Source organism: Neopelma chrysocephalum, unplaced genomic scaffold (assembly GCF_003984885.1).
Source record: "Neopelma chrysocephalum unplaced genomic scaffold, ASM398488v2 Primary Assembly neopelma1_86, whole genome shotgun sequence".
Taxonomy (NCBI): Eukaryota; Metazoa; Chordata; class Aves; order Passeriformes; family Pipridae; genus Neopelma; species Neopelma chrysocephalum.
The window spans coordinates 6,102,150-6,129,468 of NW_020897748.1; the positions used below are offsets into that span (position 1 = coordinate 6,102,150).

The following is a 27,319-nucleotide window of genomic DNA, read 5'->3' on the forward strand; positions in this document are numbered from 1 at the left end:
TGAGAAACCGAGCAGAAGCAAAGGCTCGGCGCGGGCTGCGGTGACGCCCAGCGGGGACGGGGCTCTGTGGAGAGCGGGGGCACCGCCCCGCTCACAACCCCGACTGCAGCCCGAGTTTTAGCAAGTCACAGGTTGGACTCGACGATCTCAGAGGTCTTTTCCAACCTAATTCATTCTGTGACTCGCTGAGTTCCTCAGAAGCCCCGGCTCTGCCCCCCGGGCTCTGCGTCCTCTCACGTCGCTCAGGGCGTCGGGACCCGCACTCGGCCCCGCCCCGCCCTCAGCCCCGGAAGCGCTGGCGCGCGCGCCGGATGCGCGTCCCCCTTGGCCGGCCAAGATGGCGGCGGAGGCCGCTACTGAGCTGCTGTTCCTGGACACGTTCAAGCACCAGAGCGCGGAGGTAAAACGGGGCGCGGGGTCCTCGCTCCCTTTCTCCCCCTCTCCCTTCTTCCCGGCTGCTGCCCGCGCCGGGGCCGCCGCGGAACCCCTGCTGGGGGCGGGCCCTGGCGGCGGCAGGGCAGGAGCAGCCCCAGGGCAGGGGCCGCTGAGGGGCCGCCGCCGCCTCGCCTGGCCCGGCCCGAAGCCTTGTTCGAGCCGCTGTCCGGGCAGCCTGAGGTACCGCCGGCCGGGGCGGAGGGTGGTGGGAAGGGAGCGAAGATTTTAAAAGTGACGGAAAACAGAGGCCAGTGGGGAACAAAGAGGATAAACGTGCTTGCAGAAGGCGATAAAAGAGGGAGCCGGGTAGAGGGCTATACCCGGCCACTTGTGAGGTTCCTGATGCTCTTGTATAGTTGATGATGAGAACAGGTGTTTGTCTGTTTGTGAGATATTCTCTTGGATTTATGCAGTCTGCGTGCATCGCACACAGATGAGTATTTATAGGGTTTTTTTGGCAGTGGTAAGTGGTGCAAATATTCCGCTTCGAGGCCATTGGGAACCTGAGCATCGTTGAAACTTTTGGTCTTGCAGCAGGTTTGCCCAGGGCTCACTCTGTTTTGCTGTTCAGGGAGGAAGAAAGGGACCATTAGGGGGAAAATGATTGTGTAGCGTAACATGACAAAGATGCTACAGAGTCATAGAATATCTTGACTATGTTCATGGACAGGCGTTAGGGGAAGAAAATTGAGTATTTTGAGCTGATGCTGCAATCAGAAGCAATTAAAAAGTTATTTCTAGCTGTCAGGATCAGCTAGGTCCAAGTGTATTTTTAATTCTATTATTTCAGACAATGTTAGGCAGAAAATACTGGTCACTGCTGTTGCCCTGGGTAGGAAACAGTAGCCACTCCCGTTCCTCTCCAGGACAGTATGTTCGCTTGTTGAACGTTTTAAATTGTGTACTAGGTTTTCTGGCACTTTCATTCTTGCCAGTGACATTTTCTAAACCTGAATCATACTGAATTTTTATTAAAGAAAACTACAAAATGTATTTTACATGTTCCTTAAAGGCCTTCTTTATGTTATGCTAATTCTTCAGCTAACCAGATCATGAGTCTTGCCTTGGAACTTGTAGTTCTTGAAAACTACTGCTGTGTTTTTGAATAAAATTAATTATTTGGCTTAGCTAGTCAGTTTACTAGTGTTGAGCAGTTCTGATGTAGGGTTTTCTTTTTTTAATGTTTTGTAGAGAAAGTGTGTTGGATTCACTTGCCATCTCGATGATGTTGATGAGTGGCTGTCAGGGCATAATCACTTATCATTTAAGGAGGAATTTGTCTTTATTTTGAGCAGTGCTCCTGGGTACAAAAGCCTTCCCAGCAGCAGCTGCCCTTTCTCCAGAAATCTGAGACTCCCACGTGACACACAGATATGTTTTAGAGGCAAAGCCATGGGCACCCACCACCCTCACTCCTTGCAGGCTGCACTTGCCTGGTTCCTATTAATGGATCTGTTCTCCCCGTCCTAGCAGGATTCCTTCAGTTCCAGCATCCAGCTTTAATGTCAGCCCTTAGGCCAAAGTGTTGTATTTGTGGGCTAAAAAACGTATGCATAGATTTTTCTCGTTAGATAGCAGCAATGTGTTCCCAAAAGCACATCTTAAAAGCTTTTTAAAACTTTTCTTGTTTCTATTTCATTGCTTATTAGCTTTCTAAAAATCTTAGTACTTTCTTGCTTTCTGCTGGCTTCATTTGCTTTTCGATTGTGGTGAAAGTTATGTAAATTTTGACTGCCATTTTGGCTTTTTAAATGTTCTTTTTTTTGTTGGTAAACACTTGGACAAATAATTGATGTGTGTGTACTGTTTTGTGAGCTCATATATGGTAGAGATGATGGATCAATAGAATAAGACCTAATACAGTTAATTTAGTGAGAGAAGACTTCCAGCATTAATTATTTGGTAGCTGCTACATGGGAGGTTACTGTGACTTTATGATTACTTCTTAGTTTGCTCAAACATTTTTTGGATTGCATAAGAATTCTTTGTGATTGCTATTTCTGTGTGGGAAGTAGAAATGTTATTTGCAAAAGGTTTTCAGATGTTGTTTCAAAATTGGAGAAATAAACATATGGGATTTTTGTACAGGTCTAGTGAAACAGATTTATAGTGTCATTACAATTTCTAGTGTTACATTTGAAATATTAAATTTGATAGTGTTTAAAGTTAAACCACATGTACCTTCTGTCTGAAAAAACCAACCTGTTACTGTTTAAAAGATTCTTGCAAATAAAGGTAGTGAATTATGTAAATAAACCAGTAACATTTTCTATAAAAAATACTGTTAAATACATGAAAAGTGACAGAAGATTAAGTGAAAACCCCCATTTTTCTGTCTAATAGTGTTTACATTTTACAGAATTGAATTTTATTATTATTAAGATTGCAGCCCTGGTTCTTTTAATAATGACTATGGCTACATTATGTTGTTTGCATTTTACCTTTCTTAGACTTTGTTTATTCTTTGTTTTGTAGCAAAGTACCAATATAGACGTAGTTCGTTTTCCGTGTGTGGTTTACATAAATGAAGTCCGTGTCATTCCTCCAGGAGTGAGAGCTCACACAAGTTTGCCTGACAACAGGGCTTATGGGTGAGTGAAAGACACTAGGCATCTGAGTAAGGAACACCTTCCTGTAATTTTTTTTTTTTTTAAACTTCTATATCTCAATAGACCCTTCTATATAAAAATGTAAAATGCATTTATGTGTTTGCTGAACTTGTAAGTATTTTTGGGAATTACTTAAACAGTATAATTTTGCATTTTTTTTCCCTTGTTAGTCTTGCTTACTCTGATAAGGAGCTCGACTAATCTAATTTTTACCTTTGTTCTGTTTCTTAGAGAGACATCCCCACATTCATTTCAACTGGACTTGTTTTTCAACAATGTCAGCAAGCCAAGTGCCCCTGTTTTTGATCGGCTGGGGAGGTAAGCTCTTTCAAGATTAGTGCGTGACTTCATTATCTTCATTTTCTTCCTCAGAATTTTTATAGTGCAGAAAATGCGCAGTAAAAAATTCTGTATCTCCCATGATTTTCATGTTTGGTTTGGATTTTACTAGTTTGTGTACTTACCCTTTTCCCCCAATCTGTGTGGGAAGACAGGGTTTTATGCTTAAAATAAGAAAAGTTTTTGTTATTTTTAAACTTATATGTATTAATGAAAATAATTTTGTAGAAATAAGTGGTTTTGCACTCTTGTTTTTATGAGTATGTATTTGTTCAGTGTTTTATTATTGGCTTATGTGTTTAGTACTGCTGTGTTTTATTTCTGTAAGCATGCTTTATATTAATGAAGAAAATGACTTTGTATATTTTATTTAATAGCCTTGAATATGATGAAAACACTTCAATTATTTTCAGACCCAATGCAAAGGTAATGCAATGTGATTTGAACTTCCTCTTCTTTTCTTACATATCTGTCATTTAGATATAAATATGGTCACATGTGATGTATCAGCACTGTGTGAGGCATTTGTTGTTTAAAACCATATTCTAAAATCTGCCTGTAGTTAGATACTCCTTACTTTAGAGTCTTCCTGGTGGTTTTTTGTTGTTGTTTTTGTTTGCTTTTTTTTCATTAATAGGCTGTAGAAGATTAGGGATCTATCTAGGCAATAGGTATATTGCAAGGAATTTAATGCTTATAGGGAAAGATTATTTGTTGCAAAGATTGATGTATTTAAAGTTTTCTCAGTTTTCAAAATGTGGGATGAAGAGGTATTTTAATGTTTGGTTTTCCTCCTGGCTTTTATGCAGATATTGATACAGTGATATTAAATTAACTTTTTTGAAGTTGTCTTTTAAGTGCTTTTTTCTTTTTTTTCTTTTTTTTAAAAAACCCAACAGGTCAACACAGATGGGTTGGTTCTTAGGGGATGGTACAACTGTCTGACCTTGGCAATATACGGCTCAGTCGACAGGGTAATAAGTCATGAGAGAGAGTCACCCCCTCCACCCCCACCTCCGCCACCACCTCCCCAGCAACAGCCTGGTTTGAAAAGAAATCCAAAACATGGTGAGCCTTGTGAGAACACATAGACTTCTATTTTTTTTTAAAATTAGTGTTGTAGTATCCCATCTGAGAAACAAACCGCTAATCCTTTCACATTTTGCATTTCACTGGCTTTCATTTTTGCCTTTGTCCCTTGGTTTTGTATTTTCTTTTAGATTTATATTGAATGGGTTTAAGTATATTACCATCCAGTGCATTTTGAGAGTGGGTTACTTGATCTGTTACTAATTACTTTCAGTGGTCTAAATGCACTTTAATTTCTGTGATCTCATTAAAATGTAGATGACTGAAATATCAAAAAAATGATTAGAATAGTATTAAAATCATACGGAGAAAATTTCACAGTCATGATTAACTTTCCTTTTGTGACTTTGTAAAGTACATTACAGAAGAGTGTTTGCTTGGCATTGGTTTTAGAATGGCCATGAATAGAATCCATGATCAAGTTTTGGCTTCAGTTTTGGTGTTAGATTTAAAATTAGAACTATCTTGTTCAAAGTATGAGTATTAGACTGCAAAATTTGAATACTCTGTGTAGTAAAACCAGTTGGAAACTGTAAAAACCAGTTGAGTAAAATGTAAACTCTTTTTTTAAAAGCAACTCAGATATTATTGGTTGAGTTACAATATGGCCAGTGTCAAAGCCCAAACTGGCAGTTACCCATGAAAGTTTTAAACCAGTAGTATATTAAAAGAAATCAGTAGTGTTGAATAAGTGACTTCAGAAAACTGCCTCACCTACTGCAGATGCAGAATAAAGGTTAAATAAGAGCTGGGCAATGAAGGTGTTCCCTTGTCAAAAGTAGCACTGAAAAAAAAACTTTCTGCTTCTATTCCTGTGATTCCATTAAATGAAAGTTTTTATTTTCACAATAAATATAGTTGATGGAGAGAAAGAAGACCAGTTCAATGGCAGTCCTCCAAGACCACAACCAAGGGGACCAAGGACACCTCCAGGCCCTCCTCCTCCTGATGATGATGAGGATGAACCTATGCCAGTGTCAGGTAGAATGAAAACAGACTGTGTTTTACTTGCTGCACATCACTGCTTTAGAGGAGGCAGGATTTTGTGTTCCTGCCTGGTGTCAAGTTTCCTGTCTGCTGATACTCCTGCTGGACAGATTCAGTTGTAGAAAAGGGATTAGAAAAAAAAAATCTGTTGGCTATGTTAAATTGTATTATTTAAAAAGTAGATGGAGACTATTGACTGTAGATCAATACACTCTTTAAACATGCTGCTCATATTTTATATAAGTGTTCTGTTAACTCTGCTATCCATTTGTCCTTGTCCATCCTTCTGCAGCATCTACCAAGTTCTCTGGTCACTCTATAGGTTAAAAGTGCCAAAAAGCCCATACATATTTCTTCATAGTCTTACTGAACTAAGTGATTGGTTTTATTCAGTCAAATCACCTGAAGGTTTAAGATGCCTTTTTTTGTATCTCCACTATATGTAATGCAGAATTCTAAAACATACTTACTGCCATAAAAGACAATAAAAATGATTCTATAAATATATTAGCAAAAAAAAGGGGGCTAAGGAGAATCTCCATCCTTTATTGGATGCAGAGTGATACATAGTGACAAAGGATGTGGAAAAGTCTGAGGTACCTAATGATGTCTTTGCCTCAGTCTTTAATAGGAACACCAGTTGCTCTCTGGTTACCCAACTCCCTGAGCTGGAAGACAGACACAGGGAACAGAATGAACCTCCCATAATCTAGGAGGGAATGGTCAACCAGGTGTGTGGGGCCAGATGGGATCCACCCATGGGGCCTTGTGAAGGCTCTGGAGCACAGTTGTTATTGAGGAGTGGCTGAGAGAGCTGGGGTTGTTTAGCCTGGAGAGGAGGAGGCTCAGGGGAGACCTTATTGTTCAGTAAACTACGTGAAAGGAGGTTGTAGCCAGGTGAGGTTTACTCTCCTCCCAAATAACAGGAGCAGAGGAAATGGCCTCAAGTTGTGCCAGGGCAGGTTTAGCTTGAATATTGGAAAAAATTTCTTCACTGAAAGGGTGGTCAAGCATTGGAACAAGCTGCCCAGGGAGGTGGTTCTGTCGTGATCCCTGAAGGCACTAAGGGACAAGGTTTAGTTGTGGACTTGGCAGTGCTGAATTAATTGGTTGGACTTGATGATCTCGAAGGTTTTCTTTATCATTAGATTTCAGAGAAGTAGTCTTATTTCTGAAATTGTATGTATTTCTAGTGGTTGGGGAAAAAGAAGATGATGTGGACCATAGGGAGGATTACTTTGAGCCCATTTCTCCTGATCGAACATCCATTCATCAAGAAAGCCAGTATTCTGATGATGGAGAAGTAGAGGAAGATCAACCAGAAGAAGGGGAAGATGATGATGATGATGTGGATGTTGAGGAGGAGGAAGATGAGGAAGAGGATGATGATGATGATGATGGTCATACGGTAGAGAGTATTGCTGATGAGGAAGAAGAGGAAGAGGAGGAAGATGAAGATGAAGAAGAGGGTGAAGAGGAGGAAGAAGGTGAAGGTAAGTGAAGTTAACTCTGTAAAGAGTTAAGGAAAAAAGAGAGGTTTGTCAAATTTTGATGGCACTACCATTACATTGACTAAGTGCAAAGAGAACTGGATATGTTTTCCTTGGTTGTTGTACCGTTGCCTGCCTTATTTATGATTCAGACATCCCATGAGAATGAATATTTACCCTTTATAGTAAAACTTCCTGTTCCTTTCTATAAATAGAGGAAAATGGATACAACTTGTGTGGGTGAGAGCGAACATTCAATCGTGTTATGTTTTGTTTAAAAATATAGGAAAGTGGTGAAAGACATTATTTCCTAATTAAAAACCAAATTAAGTTATGTAATAGTCAGTTGTCATCTTCCTGTATTACTTAAAGTTCCCGCCCATGCCTGTGCAAAATTTCAGGTTAGAAGTTTTATGATAGGTGCAATCAAAAGAAGAAAATTGGACAATATTCTCTAAGTAAAGGTACACTTTCTGCTTTATACATTCTTTTAAACGTTTCCATAATTACATAAAAAAACCCTGTCAGCTGGGGCTTTCACTTATATCTGGAGAGAGAAGGCTTTTTGTATGTAAGTGTGTGATTGTTCTCTAGCTAGTAATATTTGTATTAAATAAATTATTACTTCGAAAATATTCTCTGCAGTTATAAACATGTTTATTCTTAACTGAATCTTTTTCTTTTTAGGAGATGATGGCTATGAGCAGATTTCAAGTGATGAAGATGGAATTGCTGATCTGGAACGTGAAACATTTAAGTATCCAAGCTTTGATATTGAATATACTCCTGAGGATCTGGCATCTGTGCCTCCTGTGACATATGAGCCTTTTGAAAAGGAGCTTGGACCTCTTTTATACTTCAGCTGCCCTTACAAGACTGTATTTGAAAATGAAGTTGGTAAAATAAAGGACCAAGACCCGGAAAAAGAAAATTCAGGGGCAGTGGAAGCCTCAGTTAAATTAACTGAACTGTTGGAATTATATCAAGAGGAAAGGGGTGCAAAGTGGGTCACTGCATTAGAAGAAATTCCGAGTTTAATAGTAAAGGGATTGAGCTACCTGCTGGTGAAAGACACAAAGCAAGACTATATTACGCAGCTAGTAGACTGGACCCTGCAAGCTTTAAACCTTCAGGTGGCTCTCAAACAGCCCATTGCTTTGAATGTTCGACAACTCAAAGCTGGGACAAAACTGGTATCATCATTAGGAGAATGTGGGACTCAAGGAATAACAGCACTCTTGCAGGCAGGAGTTATTAATGTGTTGTTTGAACTGTTATTTGCAGATCATGTATCATCCTCCCTTAAACTTAATGCTTTTAAAGCTTTGGACAGTGTCATTAGTATGACCGAGGGAATGGAAATGTTTCTGAGAGGTGGCGTAGATGTACATGAAAAAAGTGGTTATCAGAAGCTCCTGGAACTCATATTGTTAGATCAGACTGTGCGAGTGGTTACAGCTGGTTCTGCAATTCTCCAGAAATGTCACTTCTACGAGATTCTGTCAGACATTAAAAAGGTGGTTGATCAGTTAGCAGAGAACACACCTCCTCTTCCTAATCACACAGAACCAGAGCAGGACCAGGACTTGGCAGGACTTGAAAGAACCAACCAAGAATATGAAAATGATGTGGAGGCTCCTATGGACATGGATCATCTTTTGGAGTCCTCTAATATAAGTGAAGGAGAGATGGAAAAACTTGTTAGTCTTCTTGAAGAGATCTTCCATTTGATGGAAACTGCTCCTCATACAATGATTCAGCCACCTGTGAAATCTTTCCCAACCATGGCACGCATTACAGGCCCTCCAGAAAGGGATGATCCTTACCCTGTCCTGTTTAGGTATGGCAGTGGCAAATTCATTTTCTAAAGCATATTTCCTTCGGCTTGGTAGAGAGATATTTCAGGGGTGACTTGGTTGACTAACACTTTTCTAGATGTTTCACTTTGTTCTTCATTGGAGGATTCTGGATTGTGCTTATAAAGTCTGAGAGAGTTTGATAAGTTAATGTACCTGTTATTGTGTTGGCTTTCAATCAACATAGCTTGCATATAACAACAAGAAGTTAACCTCTCCTTCTTACTGGTGCTGTGTATGTACTTGAGTTGCCTTCACAGATGCTGCCCAGTTATGCTAGCTGCTGTCCCATTTGAAAATTGTTATAGATCTAGAGTGTTTTCCCTTTGTTGTCTATGTGTATGGATAAAACAGGTTGGGAATCCCTGCCTGCATGTCGAGGTGGCAAGATACAAGTCAGCCTCAGTTAGAAGTCATGCAGTTGTGTCAGCGTTGCTCCCTGTTTCACAGCACAGGCAGAGGAGTTGAGGCCTGCCTGCCTTCAGCCACTTAAAAGATCCCATGAGTTATTTCCCTGTTAGCAAGTTTCTGTCTAGAAAGTGTTTCTCTAAATGCTATCAGGTTTCTTTGATAGTAGAGTTGTAGGTCATGGCTGAATGTAGCTAGAGGCAAAGAATCTTCAGAAATTGCCTCTTATATATGCTATAATGATTGATTTCTTAGCACATTTAAAACACTTAATGCGGCATTGATGACGATTCAGATGCAGCAAATTTAATAAAATATAACGTGCTACTTTGTGTGTAGAAAAGGTTCAGGGTTTTTTGTTTGGGATTTATTTCTTGTAAGTATTATAGCAATTATGGTTTGTAAGGTTGATGTTTTGTACTACTTCGTAATTAGTTATTATATCTTGAAGTCCACAGAGCAATAAGTACTGAAGCTAGGAGGCATGTAATTTTATATAATGTTTTTGTGCAATGATGATTGTAATATTGCTGATTATTTTCCTGGGTTTTGTTTGTGGTTTCTTTTTCAGGTATCTTCACAGTCACCATTTCTTGGAATGCATTACTTTGCTACTATCTCTTCCAGTGACAGGTGCACATCCAGGTGTGCTTCAAGCTATACGAGATATATTGCGTTTCCTGGCGCAGTCACAGAAGGGTCTTCATTTCTTTATTTCTGAGCATGAAGCAACAAACTTACTGGTTAGAGCACTTTGTCAGTTTTCTGATCCAGATCAAGAGGAAGGTCTCCAATCCGATGGTGCCAATGAGGATACTTTTGCCCTGTGGCTCCTGCATTCAACACAGACGTTACAGTGCATTTCAGAACTGTTCTGCCACTTCCAGCGGTGCACAGCCAGCGAGGAGACGGACCATTCAGATCTGCTGGGAACACTTCACAACCTTTACTTGATCACTTTTAACCCTGTAGGAAGATCTGCTGTGGCTCACGTATTCAGTCTAGAAAAAAATCTGCAAAGTCTTATTACTTTAATGGAGTACTATTCCAAAGAAGCTTTAGGGTAATTCATGCATTTATGTATTTCCTTTGGGTTTTTCATTTTAAAAGTATCTATCTTTTATAAATAATTCAGTAAATCTAAAATATTTTTCTTTTTGATCATGATGTTTTTAAAAACAAAACAACATCTAAGTACAAAAATGTAATAGAAAATCAGGTCTGTCTTTTGTAATCAAGTACTTAATACCCAAAATCTGTGTAGATCATCCACAAAGTTGTTGTAATATATATAGGACAGACTTTTGGTTATATGAAAAAAGTCAGTAAGTAGGTAGTTTTCATTCAAGCATAAAATGTTGACTGTGAAACAAGCAAAAGATTTGACTCGGAAACTGGACACTGTACACTTCTCTGGGCCTCTTTGGGTTCTTTGGAGTGTTAAATACAGTCACTGTTTGGACAGGCAGTTGTGCTACTTTAGATAGGAGTGCATTTAAAACGAGATTTGTAAAACAGACAAAGTTATGGAAAATATTTGTGTGCCACTCGACTCATTTTTTGTTGATGCTGAAATAAGTATGAAGTCAATGTACAAGAAAGTGTTCACTTATCAAAAAGCATAGGTGAAAATTGTTTGGGAGCTTTTTGTTGATGAGTATATGGGCAATCCTTGCTGAAGGTAAAAGTTCTGTAGGTAGATTTTTAGGAGTCAAATAATGCAAATCTAACTGATAACCAGTTGTATTAGCTGAGATCTAAAGAAAATCCTTATTGTTGTTCCAGAGACTCAAAGTCTAAGAAGTCAGTTGCTTATAATTATGCCTGCATCCTTGTTTTGCTGGTGGTACAGTCTTCCAGTGATGTCCAAATGCTGGAACAACACTCAGCGCCTTTGCTGAAGCTTTGTAAAGCAGACGAAAATAACACCAAATTGCAAGGTACAGTATGTGTCATTATCAACTGAATTGTTTGAATGTATAGAAGAAACTTTTTATGTGTGGATAATTGGTGCTTCACAGTCGTCTGGGTTGGATAATGAAATTCCTTTTCCAGCTGGATTTGATTAGTTGAGTCACTGAGATAATGTGTAATTTTTTTCTGTTAATGAGAGTTAAATAGCAAATTATTTATAGTTAAATTATTTCTCAAGCAGTGCTAACTACCATGAATTTTGGATAATTACAGGAAGTTTGAAATTATTGAAAATAGGAGAGAAAATAGGAGAGTAAAAGTGGACTAACTAGTCAGTAAGCTGACTCTTTTTTTTGTTGTTCACTATCATGATTGTTGTGGTTTAACCCCCACTGCCAACTAAGTACCACACAGCCATTTGCTCACTCCCTCACCCTCCCCTGGTGGGATGGGGAGGAGAATTGGGGAAAAACAATAAAACTTGTGGATTGAGACTGGAACAGTTTAATAATTGAAATAAAGTAAAATATAATAATAATAATAAGGTTAATGATGATAATAATAATAATTGTAATAAAAAAGAGAGAAAGAGAGAAAACCCAAGAAAACAAGTGATGCACAATGCAATTGCTCACCACCTGCTGAACAATGTCCAGCCTATCCCCAAGCAGTGGTTGGCCCCATCCAGCCAACCCCCTCCAGTTTTCATACTGAACATAACATCCTGTGGTATGGAATACCCCTTTGGCCAGTTTGGGTCAGCTGTGCTCCCTCCCGGCTTCTTGTGCAGATCCTCGCTGGCAGAGCGTGAGACACTTGGAAGTCCTTGACCTAGGGTAAGCACTACTTAGCAACATCCAAAACATTAGTGTGTTATCAACAATACTCTCATGCTGATTCCAAAACACAGCACTGCACCAGCTACTAAGAAGAAAAAAAGAACTCTATCCCAGCCAGAACCAGGACAGGGATGTAGTCTTGTAGGATCTTAACTAATGAATAATCCTGGGACTGTTTTCTGTCACCAAGGCCAACTGGCATAGAATAGTCCATGTTACCCTGTTACTAAATCTTTTGACCTCCAAGCTGTGTCTTGATGTGTTCTTGGCTTGTGTTGACTCACTGATCAGTCCCAGGTCACTTGGAAAAATCCTGCTGGGGATTATTTTGGCACATGAACATTGAAACTGATACCGGAGTTGTGCTCTGCACTGCCTGCTTGACACCTGTAGACATAACAATAATTTCTTCTGAAGCTTAAATGCACTGAAAGAAATCAGAATACTTCAAAGTTTTAGTTTAATTCTCTTCTCTGCGATGCTTTTATTTCTTTGCTCCTCACCCGATCATCAGACAGTTTCATGAGAAGTGGGGCTAGTTTATTAAACTAAGTCATGAAATTAGTTGTAGAGTAGTTGTCAATTCATATCCACTCGATCTTTGAACCTTCGTGTTCTTTTAAATGTTTTTAGGAACAATGGATTTTAAATCTTTTGTCACAAAAACCTGTGACTTTCAGGTGATTCTGGACTAAGAGAGAGACTGTTAATCTATAAGGACTTCCAGCATGAAGGTTACTGGTGCAGAGATTGGCTCCATTTGGGTATTTAATAGAAGTTTTGTACTCAGTTTATGATAACCTATTCTGTACATCAAGAAGAACGTGTTTTGGTCCTTGCTCTCGATGGCCTCTTTTGGTTTTTTTGGCTGACAGTGACCCTTAGTGTCTTTTATAAAGTATGTTTAATTACAAATAATACAGTTAATGAGCTGAAAATTGAGTGTTCGGGTTGACTTTAGTAATTTTGTCTGTGGCCATGACATATATTGCCTGTTCTGAAGTCTTATTTTTTGATGCTTTTTAGCTGGCTACAGCTGCACTATATGCCTCACAAATTTCAGACTTGGCCTTAGTACCTATTGTGTAAATTATGTACATTTTGATTGAAAAATGTTTTATGTTCATAAATTCACTGACTTAAGTCTTTTTTTTCCCTCAGAGCTCAGCAAGTGGCTTGAACCTTTGAAAAATCTTAGATTTGAAATAAATTGTATTCCAAATCTTATTGAATATATCAAACAGGTTAGTAAAATACAGATAAAAATGCTATCTTTTAGTTGTGCCCTATAAGCTTGGACCTTTTGTAATTTGATATTTTGTCCTAGATATGTATTAATGTCTGATATTTAAAAATGTATACAGTTATCCAAAACAGATGTTTTTATTAAAACTTCTGATCTAGGCCAGGTCTTGCACTATTACATTAATTGAAACAAAATCTAATGTAAATATATGATGCAAAGATCCAATTATTTAAATCTTTTTGCTTCCCATAAAACCACAATGCAAATGTTGACCCTCCTCTTTTTGCTTCTGCCTTATTTGTAACTGCTTCCCAAAGAGTGGGATAATTGCACTTAAATTCTGTGACATACTTACAGTAACTAAATATTGAATTTGAATACTAAGCTAGTGATGTACTCATAAAGTCCTTCCTTGTAATATAGTTTCTTTTTTTTTTTTTTTTTTTTTTCAATTTTCCCCTAAAAGAATATTGACAGTTTGATGACCCCAGATGGAGTTGGTCTTCCTACTGCACTTCGTGTTCTTTGTCATATTGCATGTCCACCGCCTCTGGTAGAAGGTAATCGTTAACAGATATACTGGTTAAAGTACAAACTGTAGTTTTTTGAGTCTTCTACTTAAATGCGCGTAAAGTGTAACTATGGTTGCCCAGGAGAAATTAGACATACAGAAATGTTTTTTGTTTTCTGTACAGGTCAACAGAAAGACCTTAAATGGAATCTTGCAGTTATTCAGCTCTTTTCTTCCGAGGGAATGGACACCTTTATCCGGGTATTACAGAAGCTGAACAGCATACTTATTCAGCCTTGGCGACTCCATGTCAACATGGGCACCACACTCCACAGAGTTACTACTATTTCTATGGCCCGCTGTACCCTTACTCTCCTTAAAACAATGCTAACAGAACTCCTGAGGGGTGGATCTTTTGAATTCAAAGACATGCGTGTTCCAGCAGCACTTGTTTCTTTACACATGCTCCTCTGCTCTATTCCTCTCTCAGGCCGCTTAGATAGCGATGAGCAAAAGATTCAGAATGACATTGTTGATATCTTACTGACTTTTACTCAAGGTGTTAATGAAAAACTTACCATTTCTGAAGAAACTTTGGCGAACAATACTTGGTCCTTAATGCTGAAGGAAGTTCTCTCTTCAATTTTGAGAATTCCTGAAGGCTTTTTCTCTGGACTTATACTGCTTTCAGAATTGCTGCCTCTTCCACTGCCCATGCAGACTACTCAGGTATAACTTAGATTTATTTAGTTTTTAAAGAATTTTTTGTATGTATAACCTTAGACCATTTTCATAGTTGTGGAAAAAAACAGATCTGTGAAAGGATGAATTAAAGTTGTAAAGCATTTGTGTTCATATAGATTGTTTGTAGATTGGTCTTTTTCGGCAGAAACAAAATTGGTATTAGTTGGAGCATTTTTCTTAAATTAGCAGTCATACGTTATTCTTTCATTTCTTGGGAGATTATATAGATTCCCATTCTGTTATTTAAATGATTGTTTATGAAGCCTTTGAATTTAACCCTGAATGCCAAACTCATGGTGTATTAAGGCTCCCCTTTCTATTGTCATGGATCTTGAATTTGTGATCTATGAGTGAGCATAAGAGCATAATGCTCCTGAAGGAATACCTAATTTGCCGGAATTGTGCCCTATCATTTGGTTGTAATAATGAAAACGGCATTCCATGGTTTTGATGAGGACAGTACTTGGTCTTTGTTAATGTCTTGTGGTAGAATTCAGGTTTTATGATAAAAGTTGAAAGGAAAACCCTCCTGTCTTTCTGTTCCTGCAGGTAATTGAAGCACATGACATTGCAGTGGCACTGAACACTAGGAAGCTGTGGAGTATGCACCTCCATGTGCAGGCCAAGCTGATACAAGAGATCGTTCGATCCTTCTCCGGTTCGTCCTGCCAACCTATTCAGCACATGTTGAGACGTATTTGTGTCCAGCTGTGTGACTTGGCTTCACCTACTGCTCTTCTCATCATGAGGACTGTATTGGATCTGATTGTAGAAGACCTGCAAAGGTATCGTTGTTTTCTGTTGCAAAGACTTCTTTAATGAACTGTTAAATTCACCTTGGTTCTATGCAGTAGATTTAGCATGAGGAAAACACTTTCAGAAATATTATTTATTCATTATGGACTGAGTGAATTCTCAGTCCATTGCTATATACTGTGTCCTGATAATGCTCAATGTTGCCAAGGAATCAGCTCATACCTTTAAGTTTTGATGTAGACAGTTTCATGTTGTATGTTCATGGTAAGTATTTTAGGAACATTTTTTTCAGGCTGTCCCTGCAAAGCCTTATCTTGCCTGTGAAGTGGTTTTAAGGATCTATCTTGCATTAATAAGAAAAGTAGTTCAGTAAAGTTTGCATACTGGGATTACATATATGTAGATGTTTGTAAGATGGAGGAAGTTGAACACTACTGATTCAGAGGGTTTTGAAACAATGAGTACTGCTTCTTTAAAAGCATAATTATCCACATAGATACTGTTTCTATAAAAGCATATTTATCTGTATGTGATTAGATGCCCTATAGTATGTTGAATGCATAGTAGATTAGTTAATTTATGATGCAACCAGAAGTTCTTTAGTGAAAGTTGAGCAGTTTTCAAAGAGTAAATGAAACTGTAAGTTACGTACATAAACTAGGTGAGTTTTTTCCTAAAATGCAGAAATATGGCCTCCGTGATGGTTGTTTTCGTAGTTTTTGAGATCACTTTAAAACAGCTTTTTCATGGTGCATTGGTATCCTTTCAGCAACTCAGAAGAGAAACAGTACACTGGACAGACCACTCGATTGCTTGCTTTACTGGATGCCCTGGCTTCACATAAAGCTTGTAAATCAGCTATTTTGCATCTTATCAGTGGAACTACTAAAGGAGATGAAAAGTATGTAGAGGTTTTCCAGGAGCTCTTGGCTTTGATGCGATCGGCTGGAGACAATGTCACTCATCAGCAGTGCGCTGAATATGTAACTTCCCTTCTGCAGTCCCTCTGTGATCAGGTATTTTCTATATTTAATGCATAATGTGTGTTTTTAATTGTAGGAGACAAATTAAATGAGATTATTTCCTAAGTGCCTGCTTTTTTTCCAAAAGGAAAAAAAAATCAATGTTGTTAAAACACAGAAATTAAAAACTTGCATGGTTGGCTACTTGGCAGACTTGTCTTCTTGCTCTTGAATGTAAATACTTTTATGAGATGTCTTCTGCATTATGTGCACTGTTTTGGTAGCTCATTAGAGACCAGAAACCGAATGGCACAAAGATTGCCTGTCCCCTCAGCTGAGAGAGGGATGTCATTTCTCCTTGTGGACCACTGACAAAACTTGAGTTGTCACTATTCACCTCTTACCTAAATAAATATGTATCTCTGAGTTGTCTAACTGAAACCTCTTGAAAATATATTCCAAATATAAAGATATATAAGCTATGCTGTTACTGTAAAAGTCCTCCACTAAAAAAAGTGCAAATTACTAGAGCAAGGTAAGAGATGTTATCTGAAAATTGATTCATAGACTAGCCCTATTAGTTTCTCATTAGTGTGTATGTAGATTGGCATGTCATTATTTGTCCTACTAGTGCATGTATTTATTTGATTTGGTGCTTACCCACTTACATGTAAGACATTTGGGCATTGTTGGTCAGTAGAGATAATCAGCCATTTGCATATAAACTAGGTCTCTCTGCCTATGCAAATTCATTTGAAAATCAGTCTTGTTTTATTTAATGTAAAATGTGGAGGTGACAGTAGACCTTAAACTTCCTGGCTGGTGTCTGCAGCCTCCTAATTTTCATAGAACCACAAAGTCATAGAATATCTCAAGTTGGAATGGACCCATAAGGATCATCAAGTCCAACTCTCTGCTCCTTGCAGGACTAGCTAAACCATGTGACTAAGAGTGTCATCCAGATGTTCTCTGAACTCTGACAGGATTGATGCCGTGATCACTTCCCTGAGGAGCCTGTTCTGGTGACCGACCAACCAAACTCTCAGTGAAGAACCTTTTCTTAGTGTCCAACCTGAACTTCCCCTCATGCAGCTTCATTCTATTTCCTTGTGTCCTGTCACTGGTCACCAGAAGGAGGAGAGCACCTACCCCTCCCCGTCCCCCCGAGTCACTTGTAGTCTGCAGTGAGGTGACCCCTCAGCCTTCTCTTCTCCAAGCCAAGGGACCTCAGCCACTCATGGGATTTTGATCAGTGTTTTGAGGTTAAGGGACATTTTGACTACTTAGGCAAGAAAATATGTATGTTACTCAATGACTGTTTGGTTTTTAGTTGTGGCTATGTCATCATATTTCACACTTTGAAGCTTTTATGTTTTTTAAAATAAGTAATGGTTTGTAATCCTTAGCAGAACCAAATAAAAAGGATGCTCTAGATTAATATTTTACTGGTCAATAATAACTGAGATACAGGAATAAGATGATTAAGGGATAGCGAAAGAAACTAGTGCTTCTGACTTAATGTGCGGTTTGTAGTTACTTCTGGTATACAGAATGCATTTTTACTATGTTTGCAATAATCATTCTTTTAGGATATTGCACTGATTTTACCAAGTTCATCAGAAGGCTCTGTGTCTGAATCAGAGCAGCTTTCCAACTCCTTACCAAGCAAAGAGCTGATGCCCTTAATTTGTGACTCTCTGATGGAAACATTAACTAATTCTGAAAGCAGTTACAATTGTCTGCTGACGTGTATCCGAACAATGATGTTCCTTACAGAGCATGACTATGGCTTCTATCACTTAAAGAGGTATGGTATTTTATATCACTAGCAGCTTGAAGTTGTTCAAAAAATTCTGCAGTGTGAAATCATTTCCTACCCAATTTATAGAAAATGTTGAGGATAAGGCACCTAAACTTCTGTTTCTCCTTGGGGCCTTCAGTGTTTTAGTCAGTATTTTGGTCTTCTTCACTTGAGATTTTACCTCTGAATCATTTCTGCAGTGTGCACACAGGAGCACTTTCTTTCAAGAAATAAACAAAGCACTGAAAAAAGGTTTGTGCACTCATTTCCTACTCCAAGGCTGAAGGATTAGAATGAGATATAGTGCTCGTGTCCTTCCCTTTTGAGAAACCCAATAGTTACAGCTCTTGACTGCGACATTGGAGAGCTGTCTGTAATTCCCTCTTTTTTGAGAGGATTCAGTTTGCACTTCCCCTGAGTATTCTGACCTCCAGGCAATTAAGGCTTTTGAAATGAGGATTTTTTTTTCCCCATATTATTTTTGTTGACTCCACTAACAGAATATATACATGCATTGGACAGTATTGTGTTGTTTTGACACCTAATTCCTTGTTCTGTATTTGGACCTGTTTCTGTCTGCTGAAGGTGAGGTGCAGAGGCAAGAAACTTATGAGGTTCACAAAGAGAAAAAGGAACCTTGTCAATAAAAGGGTATTCAAAACACTCTTTTAAGTAGTGCTGTAGACTGCAAGAAGCTGTACAACCGTAAATGAAAAGTGAGCCGGTTATGGATGCTGCTGTTTCTGCGATCCCATATATCCAACCGTCAGCTTTGGTGCACAGCCTTGCTATTTCTGTGTTGATGTTGCCTTTGCAGTTTGTTTTCTGCAGTTAGACATCATGGGATGCAGTGAAATTGTAACAGCAAGCATGATCCTGTTTTATACTTAAGGCCCTTGTGCAAGCAAATATTTCTGTACTTCTGTCCCTTTTCTGCCAAAGACGAAAATGTAATTTCCTGCAGGTTTTGGAGCTAGTACATATAGTTGTATGGCGGTCTGAAATATCTGCAGGCAGCACTGGTGAAAAGAACAGTCTTGTACAGAGAAAATAGTGAAGCTCCAGGTTTGTAATCAAAGCTCAACTTGATAATTGAAAATTTACCAGATTTACTTTGCATATATGTGGTTTTCTTATAACAAGTTAAAGTGGTACAGTCACAATGTATGCACTAATAAAATATTTTCTTTTTGTTTTTAAAACAGCTCTCTAAGAAAACACAGTAGTGCTCTGTACACTGTATTAAAGCGAGTAATAACTAGTTTTAGCAAAGACACAGGTGAACTGGCATCTTCATTTTTGGATTTTATGCGACAGATTCTAAACTCTGATACTCTGGTGAGTATGTATTGAATACTTACATTCAGCTGCATTTCTCTGAAATGTGCAGTCTGAGACATGTTCAGGAACAGTTATTTCAGAAAGCAGTTGACTATGGAGATTGCTGTGTAAGCCTTTTCCATCAGTAGTGTTGGTGCCATCTTTAGTTTTTAATGAAATCTGTGAAATCTGGGCAGAATAAATGTTTAGTAAGTGTTTTTTTTCAGTAGGAAGAAAGGCATATTGGTCCATATTGATTTCCTAAGTGAATAGCATGCTGTAGTGTCCAGGTTTTAGATTCACAGAATCCTGTTAGAGAGTTGCTGTATTGCTGTGCAGTAAAGACTAGAAAAATATTTGTTAATTCTGTGATACAAACCTCAACTTATGTAGGAAAGCATTGCATTCATGTTGGTGCAGCATCTAAACTTGCCTGTTGAAGTGTCCTTTGTTAAAATAATTTACATAATGTTTTTAAATCAAGAGAGAACTCTTGTTTTGCCAAATTTGCTCTAATGCAGGTTTGAATTTAAGGGGTTTGCAGTCCAGAAGTATAATGAACAGTTATGTGTACATATTTCCCAATTGTCATATATTTCAGGGATGCTGTGGAGATGATGGAAGCCTTATGGAAACAGATGGATCCCATCCAGGCAGAACGCTGGGTCTAACTACTGCAGAGTTAAAGCATCTACTGCAGAACAAAGAAGAAACCCCAGAGAACCTGCTGCTTGATCTGGAGAAACATGTTATGGTACGAGAATTTAAATAACCAAGTTGATGTTGAGATCTTGTATCTGAAGGTGTTTTGAAAACAATATAAACTATACCTTCTTAGTGAAAAGGATGCACAATTCTTGGCATACCTTGCAGAATTGGTACTTGCTGTTCCTATTGTTTTAATACTGATATCCAAACCTGCCTGTTCTGACGCAGGATGGATTCTGACTTTATTGTTTGTAGTGTGGTAATGGCAAGACATTTCAGGTAGGTTTGGGGTCCCTTGTGCTGAGAGTATCTGCACACCCTAAGAGCATAGGCTTGTCATGAGCATAACTGTCATGGAAGGCAGCAAAGGAATACAACAGAGCGTTGGGTAGTGGGGAAGCAGATTGTTAATGGAATAAGCAACATGAACCACTGCTTAACTTGGCTCGATGTTACTGATGACTGGTAACAAGTGGAGTTAATACTGGGGGTGTCATACTGGTGGATGTTTTTATCAGAGACCTGAACAATGGACACATCTTCAGTGAAGTTGTAGATGACAGTAAACTGGGGGAGTGACTAATATGACAAACAGCAAAGCCTCAATCCAGAGAGACTTCAGTAAACTTTTTAGGATTTATTCAGCAGAAAGCTTATGTGCTTCATTAGGAAAAATGCAAAGGTCTGCAGTGAGAGCAGGATAATCCCATGCCTTGGGAGCTTTTTTCAGATGTGGCTGGATAAAGTTATGGCTGACCAGATCTGGCTTTGATGACAGTCCTGCTTCAAGTATGTGTGGATTGGACTAGAGATGTGCAGAATTCAGTGCATCCAACCCTTCTGCGATTCTAGTTGCAAACTTAACTCGTAATATTCAAATCTAATCCTATGTAACTGATGGCAGCCATGCAGCAGATTACTAATTTAGAAGAATCCATGAAACAGCTGCTCCACAGCCTGTTGGTCACAAATGCCTTTCCAGTGCTATATCCCTTTCTGTCCCTTCCCTGACTGCCTACATCTGTGGTAAGAGATTAAAAGCTGCAACTGTTCTGAATGAGAAATAGCAGGCACTTAGAACTTTGGAATGCTCCAGCAGAGAGCTTCTTAAGTAAAACCTGGGGCAATGTCTTCCTTGGGACTGTTAGGGAGGATATTGCATCAATTGGGAATGAAAACTAGAACATGCATGTGGTGACATGGCTTATTTTATACCACACTGAGGAGCTCTCTGCTCTTGTTTGTGTGTTCAGGTTTCTTAAATTCCCTATTTGTGGCTGGAGAGTCTGTTTTGTATAGTACCCTCCCCCCTTTTTTTTATAATTAACCAAAGCATATATTCTTCTCTGAGGAGCGGAAAAAGTTCTGACTTGTCCTGTTTTGACACAGGATCGTTCTAAGGAAGATGATGGTCTCGAATCCTTACTGGACAACATTGTTGGAGTGAGGCAGATGTTGGAATCAGCGGGTGATTCTTGTCCACTGAGTGACCAAGATGTAGAGCCTATTCTTTCTGCACCAGACTCTCTTCAGAATTTGTTTAACAACAGGTAAAATTATTACATGTGGGAGCATTCTACCTGTGATTTACTAAAGAAAATGCAGTAATTTATGCATGAGTATAAAAGAATCTAAACATCACCATTGTCACTACTGCCTGCTAGTCCCAGTGTATATAATGTCATGCAAGTATCAAGGATAAGGCAGCAACATTCACCCTGGGTTCTGTAGTGCTGTGTATGCTTGCAGTCGGTTGTAGTTCACATCCAAACAGACATTTGGCATTGTTTTATTGCAGGACTACCTATGTCTTGGCAGATGTGATGGATGACCAGCTGAAGTCCATGTGGTTCTCGCCCTTTCAGGCTGAAGAAATAGACACTGATCTGGATATGGTAAAAGGCTTCATTCCCGTAACTGAAGTGGATTTAAAAATGAGGGTTAATCTGAGCCAGTAGCTTCAGAAAGTCATGGCCAAGTGGTTTGTTTTCCTGAGCTCACCCTTCTAAATTGACCCAGATAGAGGGATTGGCATTTGTTAAAGGGGCTATCAAATGCCTTCAGATTCATCTGGAAGCAGGCACAAAATTGGGACCTCTTGCAGTGCTCTAGTGCAGAAATCTTCTTCTTTAGAGAAACAGTTGTGTCACTCCCAACCTGCTTTTTCATTGCTAATGGGCCTTTTCAGCAATTGGTGTTAAATGTAGAAAAAAATCTGGTTTATTTGCTTCTCCTTGCTTATCTTCTGTCATTCCAGAAATATTCACAGAGCCTGATAGCTACACTTTTTATATTTTTTTAAAATATTTGCTCTAATGTAACAGAAGTGAGAAAATGGCACTACTTGCACAAAAACTTTTCACAGTACTTGAAACTTTTTTTTTATAATTTAAATTGTAAAACTAATTGTGAAAAATATACAATAGCATCCCTCTTTTTTTTTTCCTGGAATTAAGCAACTGGCACTGTCATAATTCCTTAAGTGAGAAATTATCCATTTCTGTTGACTTCATTGCCTTCACTTGTTTTTAGTTTTACTCTTCCTTAATTTACATGCAAAGATACTTGTGTTTTAATTGCTTAAGCAAAACCCAAAGTGTTGATTCGTATATAAAAGTGGCATTAATAAATTACAGGGCTGTAGCTTAAGCAAGAGAGTTGCCTCACTATAGGTCATTTAGTGCCAAGACATGTTTCCATTTAAGAGCTATGCCCCTCACTTTGCTGAGATTCAGAACTATCAGGACAATTTTGCTGCAGCTCTGCTGCTTTTTTTTTTTATTACTGCTGCTCTTTGTTTTGAGCCACACTGCAGCATTAAAAGGTAGAGGGTGGAGCTTTTTTGCTCCAGAAGGACCCAAGTTGAATGTCTTCTCTCCTTGTGCAGCATGTTTTCTTCTTCAGAGGTGCTAGTAATGACTGTTGTGATAAAACTCAATTCTATCATTGCAGGTAAAAGTTGACTTAATTGAACTGTCAGAGAAGGGCTGCAGTGACTTTGACTTGCAAGCTGAATTGGAGAGATCATTTTTGTCAGAACCATCATCTCCTGGACGCACAAAAACCACAAAAGGGTTCAAGCTTGGCAAGCACAAGCATGAGACCTTCATAACTTCAAGGTAACATGAGTTTAATGAGTTAACACTGTGTTCAGCACTGATTTGTGTGTTCTAAAAGTGTTAAATACCTTTCAAATTGCATCTCCAATGTGGAGAATGCCTGACCTTCAGTATGAATACAGTTTTACATTAAGTAAATAAATCATGGTTTGTCGTGACAGTGGGAAATCTGAGTACATAGAGCCTGCAAAGAGAGCTCATGTTGTGCCACCACCAAGAGGAAGAGGCAGGGGAGGATTTGGACAAGGAATTCGTCCGCATGATATCTTCCGTCAGAGGAAACAAAATACAAGCAGGCCACCCTCCATGCATGTGGATGATTTTGTTGCTGCAGAAAGCAAAGAAGTGGTTGCTCCAGATGGGATACCACCAGCCAAAAGGCCACCAAAGGTGTCACAGAAGATTTCTTCACGTGGTGGGTTCTCAGGGAATCGAGGAGGACGAGGAGCTTTTCACAGTCAAAACAGGTTCTTTACACCACCCGCTTCTAAAGGTATGTTGGTTCCATGTAAGACTTGGAGTAAATGCATGCAGAAAAATGCCTCAGTAATACTAACCCAGTTTCTGAGCAGTGAATTGTCCCTGGTGTGAGATGTTCCTGAAGCAGTGTTGAAATAAGTTGTTTGGCGCCAGAAAAGGTTCTCGAATTCTGTGGAATTGAAACAAGACTGTGAATTCCTATGATGGCTCTCTCTCCCTCTCTTTTACAAAAGGAGTCAGCTGTTTTAGCAACTATTGGAGTGCTTCTCTGCCTTTTTTGACATTGTAGTTCCTGAAATCAAGCATGACAGTACATCTCTGGGTTTAAATGAGGCTTTGGAATAAAAGAATAGAAGTTCCTGACAAGAATAAGATGCAATTTCCAGTGAACCTGCAGATACTAGCTACAGTATTTAAGTTTCTTTCATATAGAGAAAAGGTTGCATTCCTTTCCTTTCCATCCTATAATTAGGGCAAGTCCTTGCAAAATAGAAGCAGAAAATACTTCCATTTATAAAGTTATAAATAGTAGGATTTACTTTATCACAAAACCTGAAAGTATAGGAGTCTGTCCTAATACACTGGATAATGTCTTTTAAGCTTGAGTTCTTGCCTGATAAATAGATATTTTCCCCATATTCTGTGTAGAATACAGTAACTTGTAGACTTTGAGTTAGAATACTGAGGGTATGTTAATGCAGAGTAACCTTATCTATCTGAATTATGTAAATATTATGTTGCCAACTTGAGTATTGTGAAGATTGAAATGGAAAAAACCCCAACTAGTGATGTTTGCTCAACAATGTGTGGGTTTTTTTCTCCTATCTAGGAAATTACAGTCGTCGTGAAGGCACTCGAGGCTCAAGTTGGAGTGCACAGAGTACGCCCAGGGGAACCTACAATGACAGTAGAGGTGGTCAAAGCAATTTTAACAGGGGTCCACTGCCACCACTGAGACCATTAAGTTCAGCAGGTACATGGTATTCATATGGGCATCGAACTATAGAGAATTCCTTGAATTTCATTTTTGCTTTACAAATGAAACCATGCAAGGATGCTGCAGACACCTTGAAATTCAGCAAATGTTTTAAGCATATATGAACAGTTGTCACTGAGACTGTGTCAAATACGTGCTTTTATACGACCTGCCCTGTAACCTGTAAAACTTGCTGAATTGAACACTTGATCGCAGAACCTAATTGTGCGTTCAGATTTTTGCCATTCGGTTGTCTTCGTACCTACATGGTAATTATAGCGCAACTCAAGCAGAAATGCTTGCCTAAGAGAAAGGTGAAAGTTAAAAGGAGGAAACAGACGCTGTTTGTATCTCATCTCGTTTTTGTTCCTTACGCTTTCGCAGCAGCTTCTTCGCCTAGGGCTTTTTTTTTTTTTTCCAACTGAGTATACTTTTCTTTGCTTTAAGGCTACCGACCGAGTCCTCGCGATCGTGCTTCCAGAGGCCGCGGAGGAATTGGACCGTCTTGGACAAGTGCTAATAGTAGTAGCAGTGGTGGCTCAAGAGGAAAGTTTGTTAGTGGAGGCAGTGGAAGAGGTCGTCATGTACGTTCCTTCACACGATAAAATGAGACCTAATGGTAAAACAGCCCAACCTTGTGGACTTCTGTGAAGATGACAAAGAAAGCAGCGTCACTAAAGGACCAATTCAGAGTTTCTGGTATCTGGAGGACACCAAGAGAATATTTTTGTCTGAAGAAAAAGCTTTGCTTGATACAAGACTTGAAATTTCAATAAAATTCAAGACTTTTTGTGTACAATTGTAAATTTTTTTGTTGCCTTTGGAAGAATGTTTCAATTTTTTTGTGGATTTCAGTAGACAATACTCAGTAAAGCAGCTCTTTTGAGTTGAGACTTGAAGGACTTCTAAAATATTCATTGTGCCAAAAGAAAGGTACAGGTGTTTTGTGTGTGACTTATTACTGCAAGAAAATAAAAAAAAATATATATGTAAGACAATTTTAGGTTTTTTTCCTCAGGTTTAGAGCCATTAGCCCTTTTCTTCCTTTGTTTTTTTTGTTTAGCCAGCCTGAGTTATTAATGAATGAGGTCCATCTGACAGCAGGTGAAGTAGCAGATGATAGAAGATTGACTGAAATGAATTAATCTGTGAAAGAATACAAATGTAAATGTTATTTATGTAGGTTTTGTTGTACATCTTGGGTAATGTGATTAGAAACTTAAGGTCCCACACCAGGTAAAACTAGATTAAAATCTGTCACTGACTTCAGGGAGAATAAGACAACATTCCAGCACTTACTTTACAACTCCGGCTCATGCATTAGGAGCACAAGTGTTATTTCATTGGAAAGCAGCATATGTTTTGCAGTTAAAAAGCAAGATACCTGTACCCTTAAAGGCCTGGAGTTAATTTGTTACCTGCCTCTCCTCTGACTTATAGTTGAGGAGAAGGCAGAGGTACAGGTGTATACACTGAGCAACCACACAGTGAGGCAGTGATGCTCAACCTTCCCCTTGAAGAGGTGGTTTGGACTGTTGTTTCTGCAATTAGACTGAGATACAGTGCAAAAAGAAAAACTTTGAAGAGTAGGAATTAATAAAGAAATGTCACCACTAGAGTCAATTCTGAATTTATTGTCATATTGAATTCAGTGACTGAAATAAGGTTTACATGTTTGTTTTACAAGTTTGCATTCCTTTGGGCTCCATGGATTTCACAGAATTAACAGATTCTCAGTAGCCATTTATTGCATTTTTGGATGGGATGAGGTGTGGTAACCTTGTCTAAAGGCCATATGCAGTCTTTGCAAATGAGGTCCACTGTTAGACTTAGCTGAGCTCGATTTTTCACTTATGCTTTGGTCTCTTGACATTACAGAAGTGGTATAAAGGGGTCTTAGTCTACTTAAATAAGGCCCAGTTGTAATGGTCTTGTTTTACATAGTTTTGACTTCACTTTGGACAGCTCGTCTGCCTAGACTCATAAACTTTAACACCCTATTTTAAGTGATTCTAAAGTATGGTAATATGCTAAATTGATTTTTTTTTTTTAGCTTTATACTGCCTGTATAAATTAAGTAGATTTTTATTTGAACCACAAAGACCCCTATTATCTGTACTTTCTCTGTGTGGAGACTCCGAGGGAGTGTCCCACTGCTTGGGAGGTGATTGACACAACCTATGAAAGTGGGAAATTTCCCTGAGTTGACTGGGTGCACCTGAAGGGTATGAGTTCATAAAGGGTTTAACATTATTTAAAATAACATGAACAGATTTGGATTGGAAGCCAAACAATTTTCTGAATGGTAAAATAATAGGAAGATGTAATTTTACTGATAATTGTAATGACTAAAATGGGTGGAGCTCTCACAGGCATTACTGTTATTAATGCTGTTTTTTAAGGAGCACTGCATAAATATTTTTAAAGCTGACTCACTCCTTTAGATCATGTGTTTTAAGGTGGTTTTATTTTTTTAGAAATTTTACTGTTTTGGAAACTAGCAGGGATATGAATAATTTGGTTTCTGTCAGGGAATTTGAACTGAAAAGTAAAGAAAAGTGTCAAGCATGGAATAAGTATGTAAATATTCAGTACTGGTTCTTCAAAGTTTAAAATATATGGCATGTCATTAGTTATTTTCAAACTAGGAGGAAATAAAGGGTTGGTTAAATTGATGTATGGAAGCTCTGTAAATTCAGTTAAACTCAAAAATGAACTGTATGTGTATCA

At 38.6% G+C, this 27,319-nt stretch overlaps 1 protein-coding gene across 1 annotated transcript; it reads left to right on the forward strand.

Moving 5' to 3' along the window:
• Positions 1-313: 313 nt before the first annotated feature.
• VIRMA (vir like m6A methyltransferase associated) lies at positions 314-27,319 on the forward strand. Its single transcript, XM_027692342.1, has 24 exons — positions 314-400; positions 2,911-3,026; positions 3,276-3,362; positions 3,761-3,809; positions 4,283-4,451; positions 5,331-5,453; positions 6,653-6,952; positions 7,637-8,789; positions 9,785-10,276; positions 10,999-11,153; positions 13,128-13,210; positions 13,679-13,772; positions 13,908-14,452; positions 15,017-15,252; positions 15,993-16,239; positions 17,775-17,992; positions 19,192-19,324; positions 19,908-20,060; positions 21,404-21,564; positions 21,813-21,909; positions 22,967-23,133; positions 23,295-23,626; positions 24,443-24,586; positions 25,037-27,319. Exons 1-24 carry the CDS (start codon positions 338-340, stop codon positions 25,192-25,194), a joined length of 5,475 nt encoding a protein of 1,824 aa, XP_027548143.1. The 5' UTR covers positions 314-337; the 3' UTR covers positions 25,195-27,319.